This window comes from Polypterus senegalus, chromosome 11 (assembly GCF_016835505.1).
Source record: "Polypterus senegalus isolate Bchr_013 chromosome 11, ASM1683550v1, whole genome shotgun sequence".
NCBI lineage: Eukaryota > Metazoa > Chordata > Cladistia > Polypteriformes > Polypteridae > Polypterus > Polypterus senegalus.
This window is the reverse complement of record NC_053164.1, coordinates 93,466,124-93,492,332: the sequence shown is the minus strand read 5'-3', so window position 1 is coordinate 93,492,332 and position 26,209 is coordinate 93,466,124. Positions and strand designations below refer to the sequence as shown.

The window sequence follows — 26,209 nt, the reverse complement described above, 5'->3', positions numbered from 1 at the left end:
AATTTAGAGATTAGAAATCATTAAGGTAGTTAAAAAATCTCCTTTGTGTCAGGGGTCTGGGGTTGGATGATAATCACCCTAAGTTCATAAAGGCTCTGGATGTTGTTGGGTTGTTTTGGCTGACAAACCTGTTCAACATTGCATAGACATAGGGACAGTGCTGATGAATTAGCAAACTGAATGAAATGAATTAGAAGGGATTGAAAGGTCTGTTCCAACGTTAGGGATATCATACTCCTCAGCTTCTTAGGGAAGGCCTATGCCAGGGTTCTAAAAATGGGGGTCCAAATTTTGGTCCAGTCTCAGATTCAGGAGGAACAATGCAAATATCATCCTGGGCACAGAACACTAGACCAGCTTTTTACCATCACAAGGATTTTGGAGGGTTCTTGTGAATACAACCAACCAGTCTACATATGTTTTGTTGACTTTGAAAAGGCACACAAGTGTGTCCCTCAGGATGTCCTGTAGGAGGTGCTTCGGTCGTACAGGGTACCAAGCCATCAGCTGAGGGTTATTTTTTCCCTGTACATATGGAGCGAAACCTAGGTTCACATTGCCAACAGTAAATCAGACTTGTTTTTGGTGGATTCTGTTAATAATATTTATGATCAAAATTTCTAGGCACAGACAAGGAGTAGAGGATGTCCACTTTGGTGGACTCAGGATTGTATCTCTGCTTTTTGAGAATGATGTGGTCCTGCTGGCTTCATCAGGCTGTGACGTTACACATGCATTGGGCCAGTTTGCCAAGGACAGCCAAGTAGCCAGGATGAAGATCATTAATTCTGAGTGTTAGGTCATGGATCTCAGCTGGAAAAGGGTGAAGTTCCTCTGGTAGAAGAGTTCAAGTATCTCAGAATCTTTTTTTGAGTGAGTGAAAAATAGAAAAGAAAGGAGCTCAACAAGCAGATCAGAGCAGTGTCCACAGTCATGCGAATGCTGTACGAGTCATTCGTGGTGAAAAGGTTGCTGAGCCAAAAGTTAGACCTTTCAATTTACGTGTCGATCTATAAGTGCATTTCTACCTTCACCTATAGTCAGTCACAAGCTATGGGTAGTGACCAAAAGAACTAGACTGTGGATAAAAACAGCAGAAATTAGTTTCCTTTGCAGGGTGTCTGGGCTCAGGCTTACAGACAGGGTGTGGAGCACAGTGTAGAAGCCATGTTGGCTGGACAGGCATCCTGACCAGAAGAAGGGTTTGTTCCTTACCCAGACGGGAGGATCCTAACAGGCAGATAGGCATCCCAACCAGGGAGGAGAAGGGGATCAGACACAGAAGGAAAGACAAGAAGAGATAGAAGGGCAGCCCACTGAAAGGGGAAAATGTCACTGGGGGCTTTTAATTCCCCCAGCACGCTTGATGGCAGCAGCACTGGATATCAGTGCTCAGTAGGAAGCCAGCAGGGCATGCTGGGAGATGTAGTCTGGCAGAACTGCTGGGGTCACTGGGCGCCACAAGAGGGCACTGCAAGGAGACAAACTCCCTGTTATAACGGACTTTCACATGACCTGGAAGTGCTTCCATCAGGCAGTGGCCTTGGCACTGGAAGTACTCCCGGGTCCTTAATAAAAGGGATTGCACTCCCTTACCTAGGTGAGTCGGAGCTGGGAAAACGTACAGCAACACTTAACAGGAGGAGGGAAGTGGTAAAAGGAATTGTGGAAAAGAATTGGATTGTGGAGAGAAAAACGTGATTTTGATAACTTAGAGAGGTATTGCGTATTTTGGATGAATAAACCTTTCGTGATTTGAACAGGGGACTCTGTGTGTGTTTGTGTTGGGGGTTTGAGTGTTCGCTGATGCTCTGGTTTCCTTCACAGAAGACATTTGGGAGGAGCTCAAATTAGAGTCACTGCTCCTCTGCATCGAATAGAGCTAGCTGAGGTGGTTTGGGCATCTGATTAGAATGCCTCCTGGATGCCTCCCTGGGAAGGTGTTTCAGACTTATCCAACTGGGAGAAGACCTCAGAGCAGACCCAGAACACGGTGGAAAGATTTTATCTCTCGGTTGGCCCAAGAATGACTCGGTATCCCCATGAACCCCCTCCACATACCCGGAAGAGTTAGAGTTGGAGATGGAGTTAGACTGCTGCCAACGCAACACAGACCCGGATAAGCTGCAAAAAATGGATGGATATATTAATGGATGGGTAAGGTAAACAGGTGGATGGCAGTTCTTAGCATAAATAAAATGCAGTGCTTCACAGGAGGACATTTGGACTTCAGTCTCAGCTGAAGGTAGGGCAACTCTGTCTGATGATGAGGAACTCAGAGTGGAGTACAGACTCCATCAGTATCTCACAAGGCTTCTTCTCATTGGCTTCTCTTTTGCATGCTTGGCCATACCATTGGTTGGCCCACATTTCACTTTCTTTATCGTTCCAATATGTCCATAACTTTAACGAGACATTAATGTCGTGTGTACAGATTACAGTAAAATTCCTACAGTATGTGTAATGTTCACTTCACCCAGATTTTGCTAAAGCAGCTGTTTTGCTTGTAAAGACAAGAGAACCACACAGCAAATGCCTGCTGTGCAGAACATTTCCCATGTAATTCGTGTAAATGAGTTTTTTCTGAATGGTGAATAATTCAGCTTGGTTGTTTGATGCAAAGAGTTGAAAGTAAACATCTGCATTATGGTGTGCAAACAAATGTATCCTTCTGGATTTCAGATCACAGAATTGTTGTATTTTTTTTTTTTCAATTTAAATTTTTGTTTAAACTATCAAAAAGGCCATCAACAGAAAGAACAGAAAAACTATAGGGGATCTCTGTCTTCTGCAGTTTAGCATGCATATCTTACTTACTGTAAACATTCATGAATGTACATGATTTTTTTTCCTTTTGAATACAGTATGTTTAGTCAAAACAAGGGCAAACACGTATAAAATAAATTATTTGACCCAGTCACAGTATTCCAGTTCAAGGTTTTGGGAGCTCAAGCTTGTCTTTGCAGCACATGGTAAGAATCAACTCAGCATGTGTTGCAGAAAACAAATGTGCATTCATCCACATTGGACCATCACAGAGTGACAAATCAATTTAATGTCGATATATTTGGCAAATGGATGGAAGACTGAGGAACTTGAAGAAAAACTAACACAGATGATGAAGAACATGCTGATTCCACAGAGAGAGAGGGCATTGGCAGTGGGATGGTCTGGTAAGGTGATATTGCTGCCCACAGATTTAATGGATGGCCCCTCATGAGAATATCCATTTAACCCACTTAATCCAATTCAGGCCCATGAGGGTGGAGCCGATTTCTGCAACACTGGGCACAAGGCAGAAACAATCTCTCGAAAAAGCACGGTAATAATAAAATTAGAATATATTGCATAAACCATATAAATAAAGAATATACAACATAAGCAGTAGTAACACAGAAAGATAATAATAGGAACAAAGCATAAGTTATGACAATATACACATATTCATAATGAGTAATCCCCCTAAAATCCTGTTCAGAGCTGCTTTCTGCCCACAATGCAATTTGTTTTGTGTTGTAGTTTGAACATAGTTGTGATGCTAAGAAAGTTGCTATATAATTTGGAGGGTACAGTAATAGAATTTAATTTAGTGTAATATATTTAGGATAACTGAGTTTCAAAGTGAATGAACATATAAGTGGCCGGCAAGCTCTTTCTTCTCCCTCCTACAGATTCCCTTCATCATAAAAACAAATATGAAGTAACCAAAGTGATCCGATTCCCATTAAACTATGTCCAAACAGTCACTGAAGTGTCAGAAAAAGAGATGAATAATAAAGGCAGAGAACTCCTCCAGGAGATCCTCCTCGCATGGAGCAGTCGGATGGACAGACCGCCAGCTATCTCCGCCTAATGGCTTTTTAGTTTATGCTGTCTACCGCCGCAGTATGTTTTCTCATTTAAGAGGAGGAGAAGCAAACAGCAATGTCATGCTCTATTAAATTCTAATCTTCTCCACTTTATATACAACATAAAAGAAAAGGCAGCTTCTTTGTGGATCCCTGTATGCTTTCCTGATGGCTGTAAAGTTTAAACAAGTGCAATTTGCAAGCGGAGCCCTTTAGCGCCTCTGCTTTGTCCCTCACAAGCTCCCATCTAATGCACTGCGGCTATTTCCTCTCATTCTCTATATGATTATTTTCTTCTGGGAAAGGCGGCATTAAATCAGCATTACATTCACGCGCCCTTAAGCACCCACAAAGGGCTGTACCAATTTTCGAGCGCCTGCTTTGTGGGGCCTCCTCTTTTTTCTGTAAATGATCTAATGATAGACACCACATCCCTCCAAAGACAGATCACAGAAATCAGGGACAATGGGGTGTGAAAAACTAGGGCCATGGTAAAAATGACAGCAGATCTCCACAGCTTGTCCTATTACAGTAGACAACAATTTTTTTTCAAAAATCTTGCTTCCTGAAAAATGTTTTGGTAATTATGACAGGCACTGTGTGGCAAAGTGTCACCATTATAGCACTGATACTTTGCAATAAGGAGACTCTGCGTGGAGTTATTCTCCCTGGGTCTGCATGTGTTTCCTCCAAGTTTTCCGGTTTCCTCCCATAGTCCAAAGGTTAGGTGAACTGGCATTGCTAAATTGTGTGTGTGTGTGTGTTCACCCTGTGATAGACTGGTGCCCTGACCAGGGTTTGTTCCTCTGTTGTTCCCTATGCTTGCTGGAATAGGCTCCAGCAACCCCGTGACTCTGCTCTGGATAGGGTTTGGAAAATGAATAGAATGGGTGGATGATAGGCAGCTTCAAGGTGAAAACAAATATAATTTCTGATTCACTATATCACATAGGACTTGGAGAAACATGAAATTAACTTTTATTGAATTTAGCATGTTTAATCACTTAATGAGGCTGACACATTGCATTAGTTCAATTGAGCTGAAAATGTTTTGCTGATGATTTTCATTTGTACACAGCATTTCATACTTCTCATTTCAGTGTCCAACAATAGTCAGAGAGTACTGATGGAGTCCACTTTTGTATCACTGTAATGTCCTAGTGAAACCTTTTACTATGTTCATCATTGATTGCACCAAGATTTGTTGGGAAGAAGACGAAGGGCCTCATGCATAAACGTTTCCACGCTCACATAGAGATGTATAAAAATTAAACTTGGCGTAAAGCCTTGTACATTTTCATGGCAGTTCCCCGCCTTGTATACATACTTTTCTGCTTGGTTTTGCAAATGGGTGGCACCCAGAATCAAAGCAGTGCTACTGTTTCTGTGGTCTGCTTTTTTTTTTAGATTCACATCTATGATCTATGAATACAGTAATCCCTCGCTATATCGCGCTTCGACTTTCGCGGCTTCACTCTATCGCGGATTTTAAATGTAAGCATATCTAAATATATATCACGGATTTTTCGCTGGTTCGCGGATTTCTGCGGACAATGGGTCTTTTAATTTATGGTACTTGCTTCCTCAGTTTGTTTGCCCAGTTGATTTTATACAAGGGACGCTATTGGCGGATGGCTTAGAAGCTACCCAATCAGAGCATGCATTACATATTAACTAAAAATCCTCAATGCTATAAGATATGCTTCCCGTGCGGTGCTCGATTGTTTGCTTGTCTCTGCCTCTCTCTCACCCTCTCTGACATTCTCTGCGCCTGAAGGAGGGGCTGTGAGCAGAGGTGCTGTTTGCACAGAAGCTGTTTGCCTAGTGGATACGAACGCACCTCTAAGAAATGCCGGCCGCTTTATCGCGGTGCTTCCAAAAACACACTTATTGATTTTTCTCTGACGTTCTCTGCGCCTGACGAGGAGATGTGAGCACAGAGGCTGTTTGCTTAGAAGATACTGACGCTCCTCTAAAAAATGCCGCGGCAAACTTAAAAGCACACGTATTGATTTTTTGATTGTTTGCTTTTCTTTGCGAGCGATCTCTCTCTCTCTCTCTCTGAAATTCTCTGCTCCTGAAGAGAAGATCTATTTGCATTCTTTTAATTGTGAGAAAGAACTGTCATCTCTGTCTTGTCATGGAGCACAGTTTAAACTTTTGACTAAAATGTGTTATTTCATGTCTAGAGGGCTCTAATAATGTTAACAGTGTGGGAGAGTTTCTAAGGACTTAAAATATATAAAAATAACCATACAAACATATGGTTTCTACTTCGCGGATTTTCATCTATCGTGGAGGGTTCTGGAACGCAAACCCCCACGATCGAGGAGGGATTACTGTACACCAAAATTAATTGCATATCATTTACAAATTAAATTCACTTGATTGTAATCATTCTGTAACAATATAATAGTGCATATAATGGCCAAACTATTCAAACTACCATATCTGCTTTAGTGTTGTTAGAAGACATCGCCAATGGAAGAATTAGAAGAGAGCGCGTATTTATAGAGGATGATGATAACTTGCTTCTAAGTCTACTTCAATTTCCAAGAGCTATTCCTTTGGAGCTGTGTGCTGGACTGGCACTGGCTTTACAAAGGCAGATTTTGAGGAACTGTGCTCTAATTGTGCAAGTTCTGTCCACTCTCAGGATTTTAGCCACAGGAGCTTTTCAACGTGTATTGTTGACCTACCAGGTTTTTCACAAACATCACTGAGTTGTGCCATACTAGCTGTTTAGGATGGTATTTTCCGCTTGTAATCCAGATATACAGTATAAGCTTTCCTAACACTGTGGTTGAACGGCGAAACATCAAAGCACAATTCACAGCAATGTCTGGTTTTCCAAATGTAATCGGAGGGTTCAACTGTATGCACATTGCTATTCCAATGCCGCTGAACAAGAGACAGCCAGGGATGAATCACCAAAAGAAAGAGCTGGCATTACATCATCTATACCAGGAGAGCCTATAAAAACAGTAACTCTGCACAGTTGCAGGTGTTTTTTTCCAACTAATGCAGCAAAAGGCAAGCGGTTCTTTTAAGGAGTCGCCTCAAAGAGCCATGTAAAGAGCAGAAAATCTATCCGTTGTGGCACTTGGTGCAGATGCGATCCTTTAAGGTGCCTTCAGAGAATGAATTTACTTATGTAAACAGAAAGCATTTCAACTCTATTAATGTGTTGCTCTAAAGTCCACAGAAAGTGTCTCGCATTGTACAGGCATGTAGCATGGTGCCTAATGTGCCACACAATCGCAGCTACACCGTACCTGAAGAGATGCACTATGATGACTCTGACCCACCAAATGATCAGCTAAATTGGACAGCGTTACAACTTTGTTTGAATGTAATTAGCAGAATGTAAAAACAGGTAATCAGATGCAGCATTTATTTTTGATCAATTCATTTAATTTGTGGTCAATATCACATAGTACAGTCCTTATATTCCTTAGTTCATTGGCCACATTTCTTACAGTATCCACTATTATCATTTTATGACTTCAGAACAGTTTGTCAGAACACAGCCGGATGATCGCCCAGTGGTTTCTGAGGCAGAGGTGTGTGAGCAGCTAGCACCTGAAGATTTGCAAGTCACAGTAGCACAATCACTACCTAGAGTAGTGTCCTCTGCACAGGGATCAGAATTTGTAGTATTGTCTGAAACAGAATAAACATGGTGGACTGGGATTCACCTTTTTAGGTTGACATTGACTGACCACTTCTGTTTTAATTTGGGCATTATGCAACTTTCTGAACTTGAACTTTTAAGTGTCTCCACCACACTGTATCACTCCATCGGTTTCCTTTTGTTGCTTATATCACTGCTTAAGCCAACAAATAGTATATATTTCCTTGCCTCCACTTCACGTTCACAGAAATTTTTCTTTCTTCCACATGCTTTTGCTATTGTCTTTTAACAGAACATTAAACAGAAGGGGCTATTTATATTGATTTGCATATTCAAATCCTGGGAGGAGTCAGAGTGTGGCTGTAGGCACATGCAGATGCATTAAATTTCACATCTATTAGGAATTATACAGGGGAAGTGCTTGGAACTTGGTGTACGCACAGTTTTATGCACCTGGATTTGTTTGTGTGTACATATATTTCCAGTTTCGTCCATACACAATGTTTTAGTGTGAATTCACCACACTGCATTATACATGAGGCCCCATGTTTGAATGCAGAAAATGTATCTTTAGCAACATGTTGCACTTCATGGTTTTGTATGTTGTCAACCAGCTTCTCATAGTTTGGTGCTCTGTAGTTGCCAAGAAAATTCTCCATGACATCTTTGAGGGCCTTCCATGAGATTTCCGATGGCCACAGCAAGCAATGTGTCTGATTTGTTGACCAATAGAAATGCCTTCCTTAATCTTGGCATCATTTATTCATGAAAACATCTGTCTCAAGTATCAAAATCCTTTATCTTGCTAATTCATCACTTTCATTCATTTTTTTATCAGTCCAAGTTTTATATGAAGGAGGGGCAAAAACTTCCTTTTTGGGTCAATAACTGGCTTATGTGTCACACTTTTCTGCCCTGGAACCAAACACTTATGGAGCAGCCAGGTCATTTAATGCAATGATATTCCTTAGCACTGCTGTCACTTTCACAAATTAAACAACAATACTACTTGGTATATCTAAGATGTATTCCAAGTAGCACAGCCACTACTTTTTGATCACCAAAAATATTCCAGTTGCAGTGGTTGTAATATATATGTGTGCTTATTATGTGAGAGGAAAGCACCAAAATATAAAATGTAAAGGTGATTTTATGATCAACAGGCCACAATCTATAAGACACACCAAAAATGGCCAGTAAGAAAAATCTTCATTGTCCACTGGTATTAGAAGGGTGAAGAAAAACATGCCAGGAAGAGGGTTCTGATTTGATTTGAATTTTTGGGTTTTGATTTTTCTTTTGTAGAGGAATCAGACAGAACAAATATTCTGCAGGAAATCTGCCTAAAAGACCTTGAACACAAAGTCCCACTGAAGCTTCAGAGATATGACTTGAAGATTACGTTCCCTATATTTATATATTTCACTAGGTACAGTGTCTACAGTGAACTCACAGACGTCAGCATATAAGATGTTCAGACAGAAATGTCACCCAAGAGGACCCCATATTTTATCAGTGTGACATGTTAAATAGATCATCACAAGACCCTCAGAGTGACTTGTTATGTAGGGCACTCCCCTGGCCAGTAGTATAGAGGACCCTGAAAGAGATGTGTCATTCAGGACATAAGTCTAGAAATCACCCTCAGGCACCACATAGGACTTCTCTCTGGAAATCAAACAACAGATTGCGCCGAGCATCACCCTCAAAATTAACCAACAAAATTTGCAAATTGACATGTCAGTTATGTTATTACTCTGATATCATTCATGAACAACCTTATATAATTCACAATCAACAGACAGGAATCTCTTAGACCACGTAGGACTTTACTATGGAAATTAACCCACAAGACTCTCATAGTAACATATCATGTAGAAAGGTTTTCTGAGATGATCCTCAGAATGATGCAACATGTAGGATTTTGCTGTGGAATAAGCCATAAGCTCCTCAGAATAACATATCCCCTATGATATTGCTGTCAGGTTTAAAGTCATGTTTAGACCCTTAAAGTAATGTGTCATGTAGAACTTCACCTTAGAAATCAACCTATAGGCTTTGCCACAGCTGTCAATACCATCACAAATCACACAGGGCTTCAAGACATGTCATGTATGACTTATCGTAGATACTTGCCTATTAGTCGACCTCGCAGATAAGTCGAGTGTATTGTTTAAGCCGAAAATTATGAAATTTGTTATGACCCGCGTATAAGTCGAGGGTAAAGCTTGACAGCCTATCAAATTCTTTGAATTGCATATTTATACCCAATGTACCTGGGCCCTGACTTTCAACATTTTAATCTTTGAAGAATTTTAGTAAGCCAAAATTAAAACTCCAAAAACATTTTTATTCATTTACTTACAGTTAGAATATTTCAATTACATTTGTATTCAAATCGCTCGCATATAATAAAGTGGCCCTAAGTGTCTTCTTCAAATCCTTCAAAGTCTGACTCTTGTTGGGATCAGAGCTTAAAATAGCAGCCTGACATCCCAATTATACTGAATGTGGGATGTAGGTGGTGTTGTCGGGGTTTTGGGGGGTGGAGTTTTGGGATTGACTGTTTGTTGACGGCGTGGTAGGGTTCTTGTGTTTTTGGTCTCTGTTAAGCTAAAAAACAGGCACCTTAAAAAGAAGGAGATAATAAAGTCAACCATTGGGCAGTCAAGCCTTGTGTGTCACTCCCTGCTGTAAATTAGGAGAAGGGAACTCAGGGACAGGGTTTTACCCCAGAGCATGTTGCTCTGGCCCTGGAGCTTCACACCAAGGGGCACGAAGAAGGAGAAGCTCCCCTGCGTCACCCCGACCACGGTCCGGAGACAGGCAGGAAAGGTAACACTGGGGGCTCGTCCAGGATTATTCCTGCCAGCACTAGTGAGTGACACGAAGCTTGTAAAACTGAAAGAAAATTGGTGCATTCTCTCAGTGTAGTGTGTAACTAGGAAACTGTGAATGGCGACAAAACTAGGGGTAGACGCTGACCTGGAAGCAGAGTTTTCCAAAGCCACCGCTATTAGCACCAACCCCTTTAGGACATCGCCCACGCAAAAGGAAACTATGTCCCACCGGTTTCCACTAGTAAACTGGGAGAAAAGTGTCAAGGATGGGATTGTCGGACGCGAACGTGAGTGCCATTGTAACCCTTTTGTACAGATGCCGTGCACCGAACTCCGAGAACATGCGGACTTGGTCACTATAAAGCCTGAACTGTTTTGTGAAGAGTATTACTCGGCGATTCGACCGCACACCTCCGGTACCAATCTGTTTATTTCGTATGTAACAAACGAAGATACTTATGACAGCGAGATCGAGACCCATTCATTGATATTGCGCTTTAAAATCCGGTGCACCTTATGGTCCGAAATTCTGTATGTTTCTGGTTACCGCCATCTACTGGCAGCTAATGGTATGTTTGTAATCCAAAACCTGCAAAAGCTAATGATCAAATTCATGTGCGATATTTCACAGTTTAAAGAATTATTTAATGAAATTAGTGTTGCCCCGTTGATAAGTCGACTTTGTGTTTTCGAATGAATTTTAAGGCATAAATTTTTAGACTTATACATAAGTATCTACGGTAAGTCTAGAACTCATCAGACAAGATCTTTAGAGTGACTTGACATTTATACTATTCCCAAAGCTCCTTTGAATGGTTTATTGCGTAAAAGATAACTGTGTACATCATCGATACAGACCCTGAGAGTGAAATATCACCCAAGAAACTCTCCTGGAAATCAGCCCAGAAGACCCTCATAGAGATGTTACACATAGGACTTATGTTTGGAAACTAGAGTTCATCCAGGTCTTTCTTCTGGATGTTAGCCCACAATACCTTCAGAATGACATGTTACACTGGACACTCCTTTGGGAATCAACACAGAAGCCTCTTAGGGAGACATGTCATGTAGTATGTTTGTCTGGAAACCACCTAAACAACCCCTCTGAGTCCACATATTACATCCCTCTGGAAATCAACTAATAGAACTCGGGGAGTGAAGTGTCATGTAAAACACCTCTATAGGAATCAGCATAGATGGCCCTCAGAGTGACTTTAGCCCAAACACCCTGATGAGGACATGTAACGTAAACGTTATTCTTACAGTCATGTTTGACACCCTTTGGGGAGAAATCTGCCTATAAGCTCCTCCACCACACCTCCTTGAATGATGGTGCCTGACTCTCTTGAACACTTCAGTGCTCCTTTCCAAAGTGTCTCCTCAATTCATATCCCATCTGACCTGTTGCCAGAGTCCAGTCTAAATAAGATGTACTGAAGTGGCTTTGGAACTAAAAGTGTACTGTGAAATCACGAGCCTGAAGTTAGAAGGGAATCAGATTATGTTGCTTCATAATATTTCCCTTAAGAATCTGCATTCCTGAAATTTATTTAGTCTGTGCCACACTATTTTTCACATCACTGCTGCTGCCTCTGTCACTCCATTTAATTTACTCATCTTTTGTTTGCTAATGTATTTTAGATGTCCGTATTGTTGAAAAAACTGAAGTCTGTCAAGTACTTTGAAATGTGCCTGCCTTCGAAAAATGAAGGATAAAGGAATACATTTAAAAGAGGATATCTGAAGAACAGCTGCCTGTGTGCTCCAAGACTACAGATGGAAGTACAATTTATTTGGACATTGGGTTCATTATAAAAATGAACTTGGAAATGAAGTCTGTGACATTGCAGGCAATGCATGAAGGTGCAGTGTGTTCATGGATGATGTTTACTGTTCAGTCTCTCTTGGGGCTCAGCAATCAGAACCAAATACATGTTAAGGGGCACACTGGCTGCAGGGGGAAAGAGGTCTGGAAAACATTGTGTAGCCTGCTCTTCAGACATGAACCTCACTTTGATTTTCCTAATGCTCATTTTCAACACCAAAAGCAGTTTCTAACTTAAACAATTAGGTCCAGAAACTTTCAAGGTTAGATACATGCTCTTTATCATTCAGCTCTCTTATTTGTAAATTATTGTGGTAAGTGGTTTGCTCACTGAGAGAAGACAATATTGTCTCACTTATCAGTTTTTCCCTCTTGTTGGGGAGAGTCCTAAGCAACTTTACCTTCTGTTTCTGCTTCTAGTGTTTTACACAGCGCATTTATGTTATGGTATAGCCAAGGCCTCATCTCAAACTCAGGTGCCTTTTCTTTTTAATTACCGTATATACTTATGTATAAGTTGGGTCTTGAAACCCAAAAAATCGATCATAAAATCAGACCCCGACTTATACGCCCGTTCAAAAATTTTTTTTTTTTACATCTTCTTGCCTCTTCCAATCTCACATCAGTTTCTTAGATGCATCGGATTTTGTTGCAGCAGCACAGTTACCAATTTCTTTCGCTACTTCAACGACATTTAATTGAAAACCAGTTTCATATTTTCTTCTGATCGAACACTCCAATGCAGATAAGGGATGCTCTTACGATAAAGGTGTATGAGGGTGTGGGATACAAAAAACACAAATCAATGCAAACGTTGCTTTGAAATAGTTCTTGTATTACCATGTGTCATGTAGACACAATACATAGAAAAAAAAGGCAGTGTGTTCCATGGTTACTCTTTCAGGTGGGCGTTAGCATATCATAATCTCTTGGACCAATAGCGTGAGTTTTCCGCATTCGACTTATACCAATATAAAATACCAGAAATTATATGGTAAAATCAAGTCCTGACTTATCCACGATTACATATGGTAATTATTTTACTTTATTGACCCTGGTGCATTGTTTTGTAATTTATATTTCTAATTTTTTTGTCTTCTCTCATTTTACATTGTATTATTCTCTTATAAATATTGCTGTGGGTATTTTTAGGTATTAATTTAGTTTATATCCATTGTTTTTAATAAGCTGTGTTTAAGTGCAGCTGTAGGAACTCCCAAGGCCTATATAAGCTAGTGAAAAACCTCAGTGTCTCAGGTAAGGTAAGGTGGACCCTGAGATATAATATCTATAGGAGAAGAGCACAGGGCACATAAAGAGAATATACTATTAACAAAAGATAATAATATAAACTTAATAAATGAAACAATATTCAGAAAGAGGTATATAAAAAGAAAACAAAAAATAATCAATAAATAAATGCACAAATAATATTTAAAGGACAACAAAAAAGTAAGCAAAGACACTCCTCGTCCTGGCTATTCCCTAATAAGAGCCTTGAGATTTACTGTAGGTATCAGCAACATCAGATTAGAGCTCCCTGTAGTGACTCCTTGGGTCTTTGCATCCTTACTTCTGAGGGGGCTACATTCCCTAAATTGGCTCTTGGTTGCATCTTTGGTTTAAAAAAAATACCTCAGCTTTATACGAGGGGAGACCCAAGAATTCCCAGAGATGGCTATTGTATGTCTACCGTCATGTTAATCAGTCTGCCAATTGGCAATGTGCTGAGTTGATTAAGTGAGTATTTCTGACATTTATTCTATATTTAATCATGTGACCTTGCCGAATTTGTTTTCTCCAAGCTGAGAAAACCACGTCAGAAAATATTCAGCATCAAGACAATGATGAACATGTTTTTCAACACTGATTACTTACATCTCTCTATATATAAAATCCAACGTCTGTCTGTCCCTGTCTGTATGTCTGGCCACTTTTCATGAAGGAACTACTAAACATATTTAATCAGGATTTTTCTTTAATTTGCCTGAACATTCTGGTTGATTTTACAACCTCTCTCATTGCGCTAAGTATCATAGTTTGCTTGCAGAAGCGATATATACTGTACATGCTATTCCGAGACAGAGGCTGCTGGGCGAGGGGAGAGGAAGCGTGATGTCAGGAGTGGGGAGTCAGTCTACCTCTGTGTTTTGGAGTACACCTTGCTTCCGCTTAGCTACTGATACTTGTTTGTTTATTGATTTTTAAAGTTTCACTACTATGTGGGCGCCGTGGGGAATGGCTAGTTATTAATAAAAAGTTTTACAGTGAACAGACTATTAATCGGCAACCTTACACTGAACTTTTGAGATGTATGTGTGATACCTTCAGGTAAAAACATCCAGAGCAGTGGAGAAAGCAAAACTGCATTTTGCACCGTGACAACTAACCTGCACAAACTGAGATATCAATCAAAAAGTTTTTGACCAAAACCAATGTGGTTGATGTTTCACACACCGCTGTATTCTTCTGTATGACTTCTTTTTGTTCCTGATTAAAACTGAGAATGAAGTGAACATGATTGGCTACCATGGCTGGAATCCAGGGAAAAAAAATTACAGGATGCTCTAGACACAGTAACAAAAGATAAGTACAAAAAGTATTTCCAGGAATTGAAGAAACATGTATTGTATCTCAAGTGGATTATGTTGACAGTAACTAAAATGGAATTTCTGTAAGCTGATTCCGGGAATTTGGAGGCATCATTTGTACATCTTCACCTAGGGCAATGTGCCCTCGAGTGGCCAGGAGTTGCTGCTGGTTGTGTCTTCCCTTCACTGAACACCCCCAGGAGTGTCCTCCTTTCTGTAATGACATGACATTTAATACTCCCAACATTATTGGTTTCTCTCCCTGGTCATCCCTACTTATGTCTACCTGGTTGTTTATTAGTGTTTACACCACGGTATTCAGTAAGAAGTGCCTTCAGGCACAAATGCACACACCAAGACTGAATGTGACAGTAGATTCCATTTGTGTCAATGATTTGATCAAATGGGCTGGAAAAGGTAATCTATGACATGGAGGCTAAATGGTCCACTTGAAGGGACTTGTGATTATAGGTTTAATCTTCTGTCCATCCACCAGTCCATTTCCAAGGATGGTCTCTTATATTCAGATAAAGTTAATCCTTGACAGTAGAGTTGGAAAACCAGGAACAAAACTAGAGCAAATTCAAGTCCATTGTAGAATGTTTGCTAATAATCTGATGCAAATGCTTCTGCAATTGTAACAATATGACTTTGTTAACTTTTTTCTGACTTCCATTTGTTATTTCATATTTTTAGAAAGGTTTCCTACTTTCAGGAACCCACTGCAATTATTAATTTGCATACCCATCATGTCTGGAGTAAAGGTCAATGACATTTGGTCCATTGGTTGCTATAAGCGAGTCCTGAGAAGTCAGTCTCATCACATCAGTGGGCGGTTTCTGTATCCGAGATTACGGATAATTCTCTCAAACAAATTTTAGCAGCATTCTGGCATGTTTTTGGTTACAAAATAGTGCAATTCAAGTGCAAGTTAACATTACGTAGGGCTTTTGTATTTAGGATTATTGGAACGTGTTATTTTTAATTGCAGTTACTGTCCTGCTTATCTTATGATTCTTAAACACCTTGTGCTGTCTGTTCTAATAAGGTGTAGCAGTAATGTGTGAGGAGGTTAAGGTATTCCCTGAAAAAGCCACCAAACATGTCTGCTACAAAGGCCGTCAGTCTCCAAAATTGTTAACATTTAGTCTCACATAGAGCTTTTATTTTTTCTCAGGGTTCTGGGAACAATGAATATTACTTTTTCAGGTGCTCATTTATAAACTGCTGCAGATGACAGCATTTGACTGATTGATTGATGATATAGTGTCACATTGTCTCATTTAAATTACAGGCTTTAATCTGATACGCCACTTATTCCTATAGGTCTCAACAGTTTGCTCTTACAAATGCTCTCAGAGATTTCATTTGGTCACAATGTGGATAGTAACTTGTTTAACCATATAACCTTTGTTGAGGTGTAGTGCCCAGGAGCCTCACAATTTACACGTTGATGTAATATTTAATGATCTGTAAGATTCAGGAGTTCATAGATTTTATTTTGACTATCTGAACTCTGATGACTGAACATTTCCTTTTTGTTGTCTTTGTAATGGAAATGAGATATGTGTGTGTTAGGGATCTCTGCTCAATGTCTGCACAGATTTCTTCATGGTAATACATAGATACTAAAGCAATAATAATATTGTGCTTGCAAGTCTTCAATTATAGCAGCAGGACGCTCCATGGCAATCAGACAATGAAAATGTATCCACCCCACTGCCACACTTTAGAGAAAAGTAATTAGGCTATAAAAATGAACAATTCCGGGCTTTACAACACATTACAATTCCCACGCCTCTTTGGCAAGCTGCCCCTTTGTGATATTTTAAGAAATTTGAGTTTGTACCAACTCCCACAAGAGTCAGGAAAACACTGCCATTGCACTTGGTATGAATTGTTGGTGATCAATATGCCAGGTATGAAAATACCCCGGCTCTCTGAGACAGGCAGAATCAAAGGGCTGACAGAAGCAATTGACTTGAAAACGAACCTCCAAGCTGCCAGGATCTGTCAAGCGCACACACCACAGTGGGGAGCTGCCTTCAATTCCCTTCCCATGAAAAAATATGTCTGCTGTAATTCTACAGATGGACGTAGGGCCAGTGTGAAAAACACTATCAGTGGGGTAATGAAATAATGCAGAAGAAGAGGCCAAAATGTTTTACTGTAAGTAAAAAAAAAAAAATAGAAACCTATGAAGTGAAGACTTTTAGGAATAGAGGACACAAAATGCTTTGAGTAAAGAGAGGACATGTACAGATAAAAAAATAAAAATATCATACAGTAAGAGATGGACTTGACCAACGGAAATCAGGAGATAACAATGAGTAAAGTACATGCAATTAAAATATCAAGATATACTAAGAGATGACTCTATGCAAGAGAAGAATAGAGAACCAAGAAAGAAAGAAAGCAAATGAACAATAACAAGGAGTAATTCGGTTGATACAGTGCCGAACAGAGGTCACATCTGTCAGCAGTGTGTCTGTCTGCGGAGAGAGTGTCGACCTTGTTGAGAGGTTTTCTTACATCGGCAGTGACATTCATGTCTCTGGTGACTCTTCCTATGAATTTGGTAGATGGATTGGGAGAGCATGGTGGTCATGAGGTTCCTGGAAAGGGGTGTGTGGTGCCCCCGATATCTTTGCAAAAGTCGTTAGAGTCCTGGAGCGTCCTGTTTTGCTATATGGTTGAGAGACATGGACGCAATCCAGGTGACCCAAGATGAAAACTGGAGTTCTTTGGTACTGTATCTCTTCGGAGAATCCTTGGGTATCGCTGGTTTGACTTTGTGTCAAACCAGTGGTTACTCACGGAGTCCTGAATGAGGCACATTACCTTCATTATGAGCGAGTGCCAGTTACGACAACACAGCCATGTGGCGTGATTTCTCAGGGGTGATCCGGCTCAGAGATTCCTCTTTGTTGAGGACCCGAGTGGCTGGACCAGGCCAAGGGGACACCCACGTAACACCAGATAGATTGTCATTTCCACAGTGTGGGACTGGACCATGTGTCTGCCTGGGGGGTTGTCAACTGGGATCACAAGCTATTTCATTGTGTGGTGGGTGCAGCAACTTGCTATACCAGTGCATGCTCCCCGACCTGACCTGACCCATTCTTACTTTGACACTAGAGAGTAGTTTTCTGTTGGTCAATGTAAAATAGGAACATTATATCCACTTTGAAACATGTTGTATAATAACAAAATGTGAAAACTCCCAAGGGGGTAAATCATTTTTATAGGCACTGTACGTATATTAAGGGAAAAATTTTAAATAAAATAAGAAAAATAAAAAAACAAGATTTGGGTGAACAAATGAATCAAGAGAGCTCGAGTCCACTACAACTCAGTAAGAGGTATAATGGAGATGATTATGGAGGAGATTATGGAAATTTCCATATTCGTTCTGCTTCTTCTCTAGTTCTGAACACTTCAACCCAGAAGAAGGCCCATGAGCTCCATTTTTATCTGACTACTTTCTGCTCACTTGTTTTGTGATCTGCCCTTGAAAAAGAGTCTGAAAAAGAGTCCGTCTAATCAGTGAGGGTGGATGACAGCTCTCTAACTCACAGTGCAATTTGTGTCTATTCTGACAGAGTTGCTGGGGTTCTCACAATACCCCATTTCTAGAAGTATTTATCTGTCTGTTCTCTGTTCTTTTATGCAATATGAAATAAAAAGAAATGAATTAGAGCAGCATAAGACAAAAATATCACGAAAAGAGAAAATTGCAGTGTAAAAAGATTAATTTCAGAATGTCAAAATGGCATACATTGAGAAAAGAGGGAATGCCATAAACATAATGAAAAAAATAGTGTGATAAATTACGAGAATAATTTGAACAAGTAAAGATGAGAGATTTAGTGAACAAAGAGAGGCAGAGAGGCTGGAGAAGGTACTGTATGCAGTAGAAGACATACTGAAATGAAGGCCAAAGTTAACCCTTCCTGGCTGGGAGATTAAATGGAGCATAAAGACCTGGCAATGCATATTCTAGGCAATACATACAGAGTACCCAACAAGGTATTGGGGGAGAGAAGGAGGCATTGGTTGGGCCTTATTGGCCAGTAAGTTTACTGTTTTTTTGTTGTTACTTTGTATTCTTCTTTACCTCCCCCACTTGTGCTCATTATTTCTTTAAGAAAATGTCTTGGTTTGTCCCTGTCACTGTCTATCTGGGCTTCTTCCAAGCTTATGAACAGCTTTGTAATGCCGTTTTTTGTTGACAGAATTAAAAAGAAGTTTACCAAGACACCAAAACAAGGAAAAGCTGTTTTGAAAAATGAGATTAGAGATTAGATGAGAGAAGCTGACCACAAGATGACAGAAAAGGAAATGCGATGCAAAAAGAATTACGAAATTGTGGTATATTACAAGAATAATCAGAGTAAGAGTTGAAGAGAGATATGATGAATAAAGAGATAAAATGAAGTGAAAAAGGTGAAAACATTGTTATATTTAAAATAAAATGACAAAGAAATATGAGAAATACAAGTGTAGAACTATAATTTTAAATTAGGAGAGCAATTGAAAAACACAGAGAAAACAGAAGAAATGTCACAAAAAGTTATTAAAATTTCTGAGATATATTAAAAGAAAATGAGCAACAGTAAAATTGATATACAGCAGAAAAGCCAATGAAATGCAGTGGAGAAAAGGACACGTTAAATATTGTGGTGGAAGAAAGCGAAGGCTTTGAACAACAGTAGACAGAAAACATGATTAAAATATCTGAAGCTGAGATTTTTAGATTTTGTTATGACATTCTATCTATCTATCTATCTATCTATCTATCTATCTATCTATCTATCTATTAAATAGCGCCTATCTCATCTATTTATTATATAGTTCCTTTCATATCTAAGTATCTATCTATCTGGTCATTCCACATGTTCCTGCGGTCCTCATAATAATGTCAATTCACATCTTGGCTAGTCGAGCACCAGACCCATAGGACAAATCCAGGCTAAAATGTATTATACCCTTTCCATCATGCTGCCCAATCTGATGCCAGCTTTCCTGTTTCTACTGTGCTCCAAAACTTCAGTCCATGACATCCATAGTGCATTATTCTTCCCATAACTTGCCCTATAGATGTGGAAAGGAACAGGTGCACCTGCCACCTAAATTGTATACTATCCTGGTCTCTAAATTGCCAAATCCTCTGCCACCATGCCTAGTTCCAATATCATAATGTCCACATCCCCACCTCTGTAATCTTCCAATGATGAGGACTTCTGTCTGTCCTATAACACATCCATAACATAAGTCCAATCCATATCTTATTCTGCCCAGTCCTTGGCCATTCACACTATATTCCATAAATCCATTTCATACAATCACTAGATTTTTCTCAAAGTTTTGCATCCTAGTTTCTCATTTACCTCACTCACAGAGTCCTTCCCACCTTAATTTTATTCTACACTTACTGCCAGTCTGTCCAGTCCTATGCTAGTTTTCCAGGATTGCCCTGACTGGGCACAAATTTACATCGTAAGATCTACAAACCCCCACATCTTAAAACATAACTCGCCCCTCCAACCTGTCTTGTACTTCACCCACAGGACAAGTCCAACCTAAATCTTATTGTGTCTTTTGGGTCAGGATACTTATAATTCCTTGAATATAAAATTTGTCCTTCTTTCCTTCAGGCCTGAAGATTTCTTAATTATTTTCTGATTCATTTCACTAAGCCTGCCGAAAAAGTAGCCTCACAATATTGTTCACCGCAATGTTTCCTAACCTTTTTCCTGTAGTGGCACACTTCTTGCAACTAAAATCATTCCAGGACACCCCACTTTCTTACTAACCACAAGCACATATATATCTTATCTATTATTCTGGATAGGATGTGTCAATTTTTGGTCACCTCTTTGTTGTGTCTTCTAACGCCAGTCCCATATCCTGCCTCTAGCTGTTCAGCAATACTAAGCCTGCCAAAAAATTTAGTTTAATACTCTTGTCTAGATAGCTGCAGCTACTTTCATGCCACTTGCATTATTCAGAAAAATGTTTTAGATCTCATACCCCCATTGTTTCAGTAGGAACACTTTGAAACAGGGAAAGCTAAAAAAGGCATTACTTACACCACACCCAGTTAGCCAACTCTATCTATCATAACAAGAGCAAGAAAAAATCCATGTGTACACTCATCGTTGAATTCTTAAGTCAGGTCAGTCAGGTCCAAGCTGCTTTATCTTTTCTTTTTTCTTCAAGTCAACAATTTATGAAGGGGTGTTTCATTAAAGAAATAACCAAATTTTCCACTTGAAGTTGCTATCAAAACAACGCTCGCTCATCTGTAGTTACGTCAACATGACATAGTGCTTCAACGATTGTTCAATCACATTAGATTAAAAAAACCTAAAACAATACTAATTCACTGACAATAAGTGTAGGAGCGTCCATGGTGCAGAGAACTTCATCCCCAGAGAAATCAGGGGAACTTCAAGTCAACTGCTTGCCAAAAGATCAAGGACTTACATAGAGTCTCATTTGGCTGGTTCTCTTCACTCAGGAGATAGAAGTATTCACACAGAAATTAAACAAATACAAGTTGAAACCAATTTTTAATGGATGTTGTCATATGCTGACACCTGGCACATTGTGCAAATAAACACATTTATTTCATGATTATTTCACATACCAAAGTAATTTATTTACTGTCATTGACTTACTCATAAAATATGTTGGATAGGACACTCACCACACTAAATTTACTTGCAGGCAATATTGCAATTGTGAAAAATGAAACATACTAAAAATGATTTTTTGAAGGTTTTAATGTTCGGGGTGGAGAATATTGTTCCCTTAATCTTTACTCACACTTCTGCTTTTTTCCTCAGCTGTGTAATGCAGGTAAGCTGTTGCACACCAGTAAAATGAATTCTGTTTATGCTTCGCATTCACATCACCAGAGAGGAGCAAAGTGCATCACATATTTTCTAAATGAAGACACAAAAAAACACACCAACATGCATATTGCGGTGTTATTTACAGAGAACAATTTCACTAGACTGGAAGGCCACACCCCAAGCCTGCTGTTAATGCTTCTTGATTACTGCAGACGAAGTTGAGGATATCCACACTCCAAGCACCACGGAGCTTCAGATATCGTTTCTGTCTCTGATGTATCTTCAGGATTGCAATTGCCAAGGTTGCCATCATAATTGGCATACTGGTGACGATACTACCAAAACACATCTGGTAATAGCCATGCATCATGGAAAATTAGTCTAGTAATTTCTTTTTCAGTAGTGATTTTTACTTAAATACTAAATGACAGACAGTTATGCATAATTAATGCATGTAAACACTTCCAGACAGGACTAAACAGCTTTCTTCATATGTCAACAGCATTAACTTCACTGAAAGAGAAATGCAATTTGTTTTGTGAATTTTTTTTGCAAGCGAAGCACAGAGTTTTGCTGCAAATTCACTTCTACATGAATCATTTCACATCACTAATTCTTTCTGTGCTATGAATGTAAACTCTTCTTTTTTCCTTTTTTATTCTATATATGTTCTGAATTTTTTTCTTTCCTGTTGGGGTTTTAGAGCAAAAGGAATTGGATCCTGTAACGAGCATTTTGAATGACCTACAATTATTTTACATTTTGGCTCCCCACTATTTTATTTTCTTATTGATGCCACCATTTTTGTTGGGATTTGTGTATGGTGGCTATTCTTTCTGCTGCCACGTAATAACTGGAAGTCGTGATATAACTATTGTATTGATATAAAGGTCAGTGTCATACACTTCTGTGGTTGTCCAAGATTCTGGATTCAAAGCAACAAAAGGTTTTTGCTGTGGAAGATAGTGTGTGATCGATAGAAGGCTTAGATTCTCTCTTTTGTCTTCTCATTTAGATAATTTGGATCTTACTGAGCTCTGTTAGGTCAGTATATTTTGATTTTGGTAATGATGGTTGCTTGTTTTTTTTTTAAATTTGATGTTGTTTCTTCCCTTTCTGGTCAAGTGTAGTGCAGAGCTGAAGAAGCTACTATATATGTGTGAGAGGACCATGCAAGAGTCTGAGGTTGGTTCCTGCCTTGTACCCAGTGCTTCTGGGATGGGCTCTTGCACCCTATGATTTGAATTAAAAGGGTCTGAAAAGACTTATGTAATATGATATATTAAGAAAAGTATATGAGCAAGAGAAAAGAGGAAGTACAATACAAGTGAAAATACAGGTGAAGAAGAATGGTCATGTTAGGAGATGACAAGAAATATGTTAGAGAAAAGGGAACAATGAATTGAAAAAATATTAGAAAATGTTAGAAGTCAACATAGCAAAGGAAAAAAAATAACTAAAGAGAGAAAATATATTGTTTAAAAATTGGGAATGTTGTAAATGAAAACACAAAGATAGCAAGAGAATGAAATAAATGATGAGAAATATATAAGATGGCATAACATTCTAAAACCCACTTAATCCAATTAAGGGTCACATCAGGGTCAATTCGGGATCTGAACTAGTAGTAGCTGAATTGTAGTAAGAGAAGGAATATAACAAAGGCTTAATGAAGAAATTCAGCACAAAAACTGAGTTCAGTTGAGAGAATAAAAGAGAAATGTACAAAAAGGCAAAATTCTACAAAAAAAATGATAAAAGAGTGGGAACATTGGGAGAAAACAGCATAAATAATGTTACCAATGACATAAATTTAGCACAGGGAACAAATTGTGAAAAAGCATGAAAGAACCATAAAAGAACAAAGCTAAATTGCAGAGGGAAGAGTTAAAGTTAACAGAAGCCGAGATACAGGACGAAGTAAACAAGAGAATGCACAATGAACAGGGGAAATGCAATTAGAGGAGACAGAAAGGGAGCAGAAGCTAAAAGTACAGTTAAGAAATCAATATTTGACTGTTAGCCTTATCACAAAGGTGAAACAGTGCAAGAAAAGAGAAACTGCAATGAAGGGCGATGAAAACAGAGTGAGCAGGATTAGCTAAGTCTTATATTTTGGAGTGTCCTCACACCCAGAATGGAACCAAGCAGGCCAAAATACAAAAAGCAAAAGTAATTTGGGAATATACAATGAAAGAAGAATTCACAATATGAAATACCATGAAAAATAACAAACTTGCTTGGCCGAACCACACGGGTTAGTCACCTGTCTAATCAGAGCCATCTTCCACTACAATCCCAAACTCCCACTCCTCTCTAACATGTCCACTTACAGTATCTCTTACCACACCTCTGGATTGTCTTCATCCTGCCAGGTAAGCTGTTGCCAATACCAGTCTTTCTAACTCCAAGCTCTTTCTATTCTGACCCAATAAGCCTTATTTTCTCCTGAGTAGTCACTTCAGGTTCTGTCCAGAATTACATCCATGTCAGGGTGTTGCCTACATTTAAAAGAAGAGGCATCAGACTCTCACAGCGTCTCTATATGTCCCTGTAATATATGCCTACTATGGTTTTTAAAGTCTCAGGACTCCATAGCAGGCCCTTATCCACCTTTGAGGGAATTGCATAGTTGGATATGAATACATCCAGGGCTGTACACTGTCTAGAATACTATGGGGTAATATATTGTCCTTCCAGGTCCTTCGTTCCAGTGGCCTAGACTGAAATCCCAAGCAGAGACCCTGCTTACTGCCTCTTCTGGACATTATGAAATTATGTGCACACCAATTGCACAAACAGTGTAGGCCTCAAAAGAATCCACAAACAAGGCCTATCTTGGCAGCCACCTGAAATTCCTAACCTAACCTGATCCAAAAGTGGCCCCAGGTTTTACTTCTTTAACTTAACTATCCCAAAAATATTTAATTATTAAAAAGTATCTTATCCAAGGCTTAATCTTATCTGCTGCATACTTTCCACCTTATTTAGTTTTAACCAGAATTTTAAAGTTTTAAGTGCCATTTGGCAAATTTAACATAAACGTGTGATTAATGGAGTGTTGCTGAGATTGTCATTGTTTCGCTCCATCTTGGTAAAGGACATCTGAAGCTCAGTTAGAATGACCATTAGGTTTTTGGTCACAGCCCTGACTAAGGCCCTTGCTCCCTGGTTACAACTCTGTGAGGTTTCTTGGTGGTTCCAAACTTCTACCATTTCACAATTACTGTGGAACACTAGTAGCTTTAGAAATGTTTTTTATACCCGTGCCCTGATCTATACATCTGCACAATTTTTATTACAGAGGTCTACAGAGCGTTTCATGGACTTGGAGTGTTAATTGTGGGACCTTATATAATGCAGGTTAAAGCAACTAGGTTTCTTTTGACCACAGCAAGGAGTCTGATTACTTAAATAAACTAGAGATTTTAGTTTTGGAATTATAATAAATTTGCAAACCTTTCCAAAAAAATGTTTTCACTTTGTCATTACAGGTTATTGAGTATAAACTGATAGGCAAAATGGCAAATGAATCAATTTAAAATTAAATCCACAACACAAGAAAGTATGCAGAAAGAGAAAAAAACTGTCCCAAAATATGGCAAAAATACAGTATATATAAATGCTGTTCTAGTGAGAAGAACCCTTAAACCTCTGGTTAGTAAGGACAAGACCAATGAAGTATCTTTATAAATTCAAAAATCTATTTAAAAGAATCTCCAAAGAACAAAAATGTTAACAAAGGATAGAAATAAGACAGTAAGTGTTTGCCTAAAGAGCAAACAAGTCCCAGTACACAAATCAATAATCAAAACCCCAGAAACTGAAGTAAAATAAACCAGGACCAGAAAAGTCAGTCCTTAAACTTATATACACTCTAAGAAGGCTGAGAATGGTCCTTCAGATGTGACATCAGGGTAGCCCTACCTCTTGAGGTTTCCGTCAAAAAAACACAAGGAACATAAGAAGACAGCACAAAATACACAGAAACTAAATAGTAAATAAACATCACAATATTAACAAAAATACATAATTATAATAATCGTGAAAAATTATGCCTTTTAAATAAACAAAGAAGACACAGAAAAAGGAAAATAAAAAGAAGCTAGGGAACACACCCTTGCAGACACAGGGCACTGGAGGCTTGGTTATTACACTGGTAAGCCCTTGTCATTACATTGGCTCTGTGGAAAAGACAGGACCTTTTATGGTGCTTCTTGTCACTGGAGGTTTCTGCCTGCCTTATCACCCCATCACATTTATTAAATAACTATGATACAGGCAGAGCAGCAGGGGTGGCAGATGACACTGTATGGACTACTGAAAGTTGTCTTACCAGTACCCTCGTCGATGCTCTCTTCAGACATGTGCTCATTTTGGTGAACCCATTCCCCGTTGCACTTGAAGAAAATCTGCATAGCTGGCATTGCTCGACAGTGGAGCTTAATGGGGTTGCTTTTGACAATGTAGGCATCATTTGGTTCTGCAAGAAATTGTGGGAGTGTTCCTGGGACAGAAGGAATGGACTCTGGAAGAGCATCACTGCTTTCCCCTCCTGTGGAGCAGAAGAAGGAGAAATGTTATTAAGTGAGGATAATCTGATGTAAATAA

General features: G+C 39.2%; 1 protein-coding gene across 1 annotated transcript in view; it reads right to left on the bottom strand.

Moving 5' to 3' along the window:
• unc5db (unc-5 netrin receptor Db) overlaps positions 1-26,209 on the bottom strand; it is a 756,179-nt gene that overhangs the window by 274,815 nt on the left and 455,155 nt on the right. Inside the window, exon 2 of the mRNA XM_039769246.1 lies at positions 25,935-26,153. Coding sequence (XP_039625180.1) covers positions 25,935-26,153 — 219 coding nt within the window. The remainder of the gene's footprint in view (positions 1-25,934; positions 26,154-26,209) is intronic.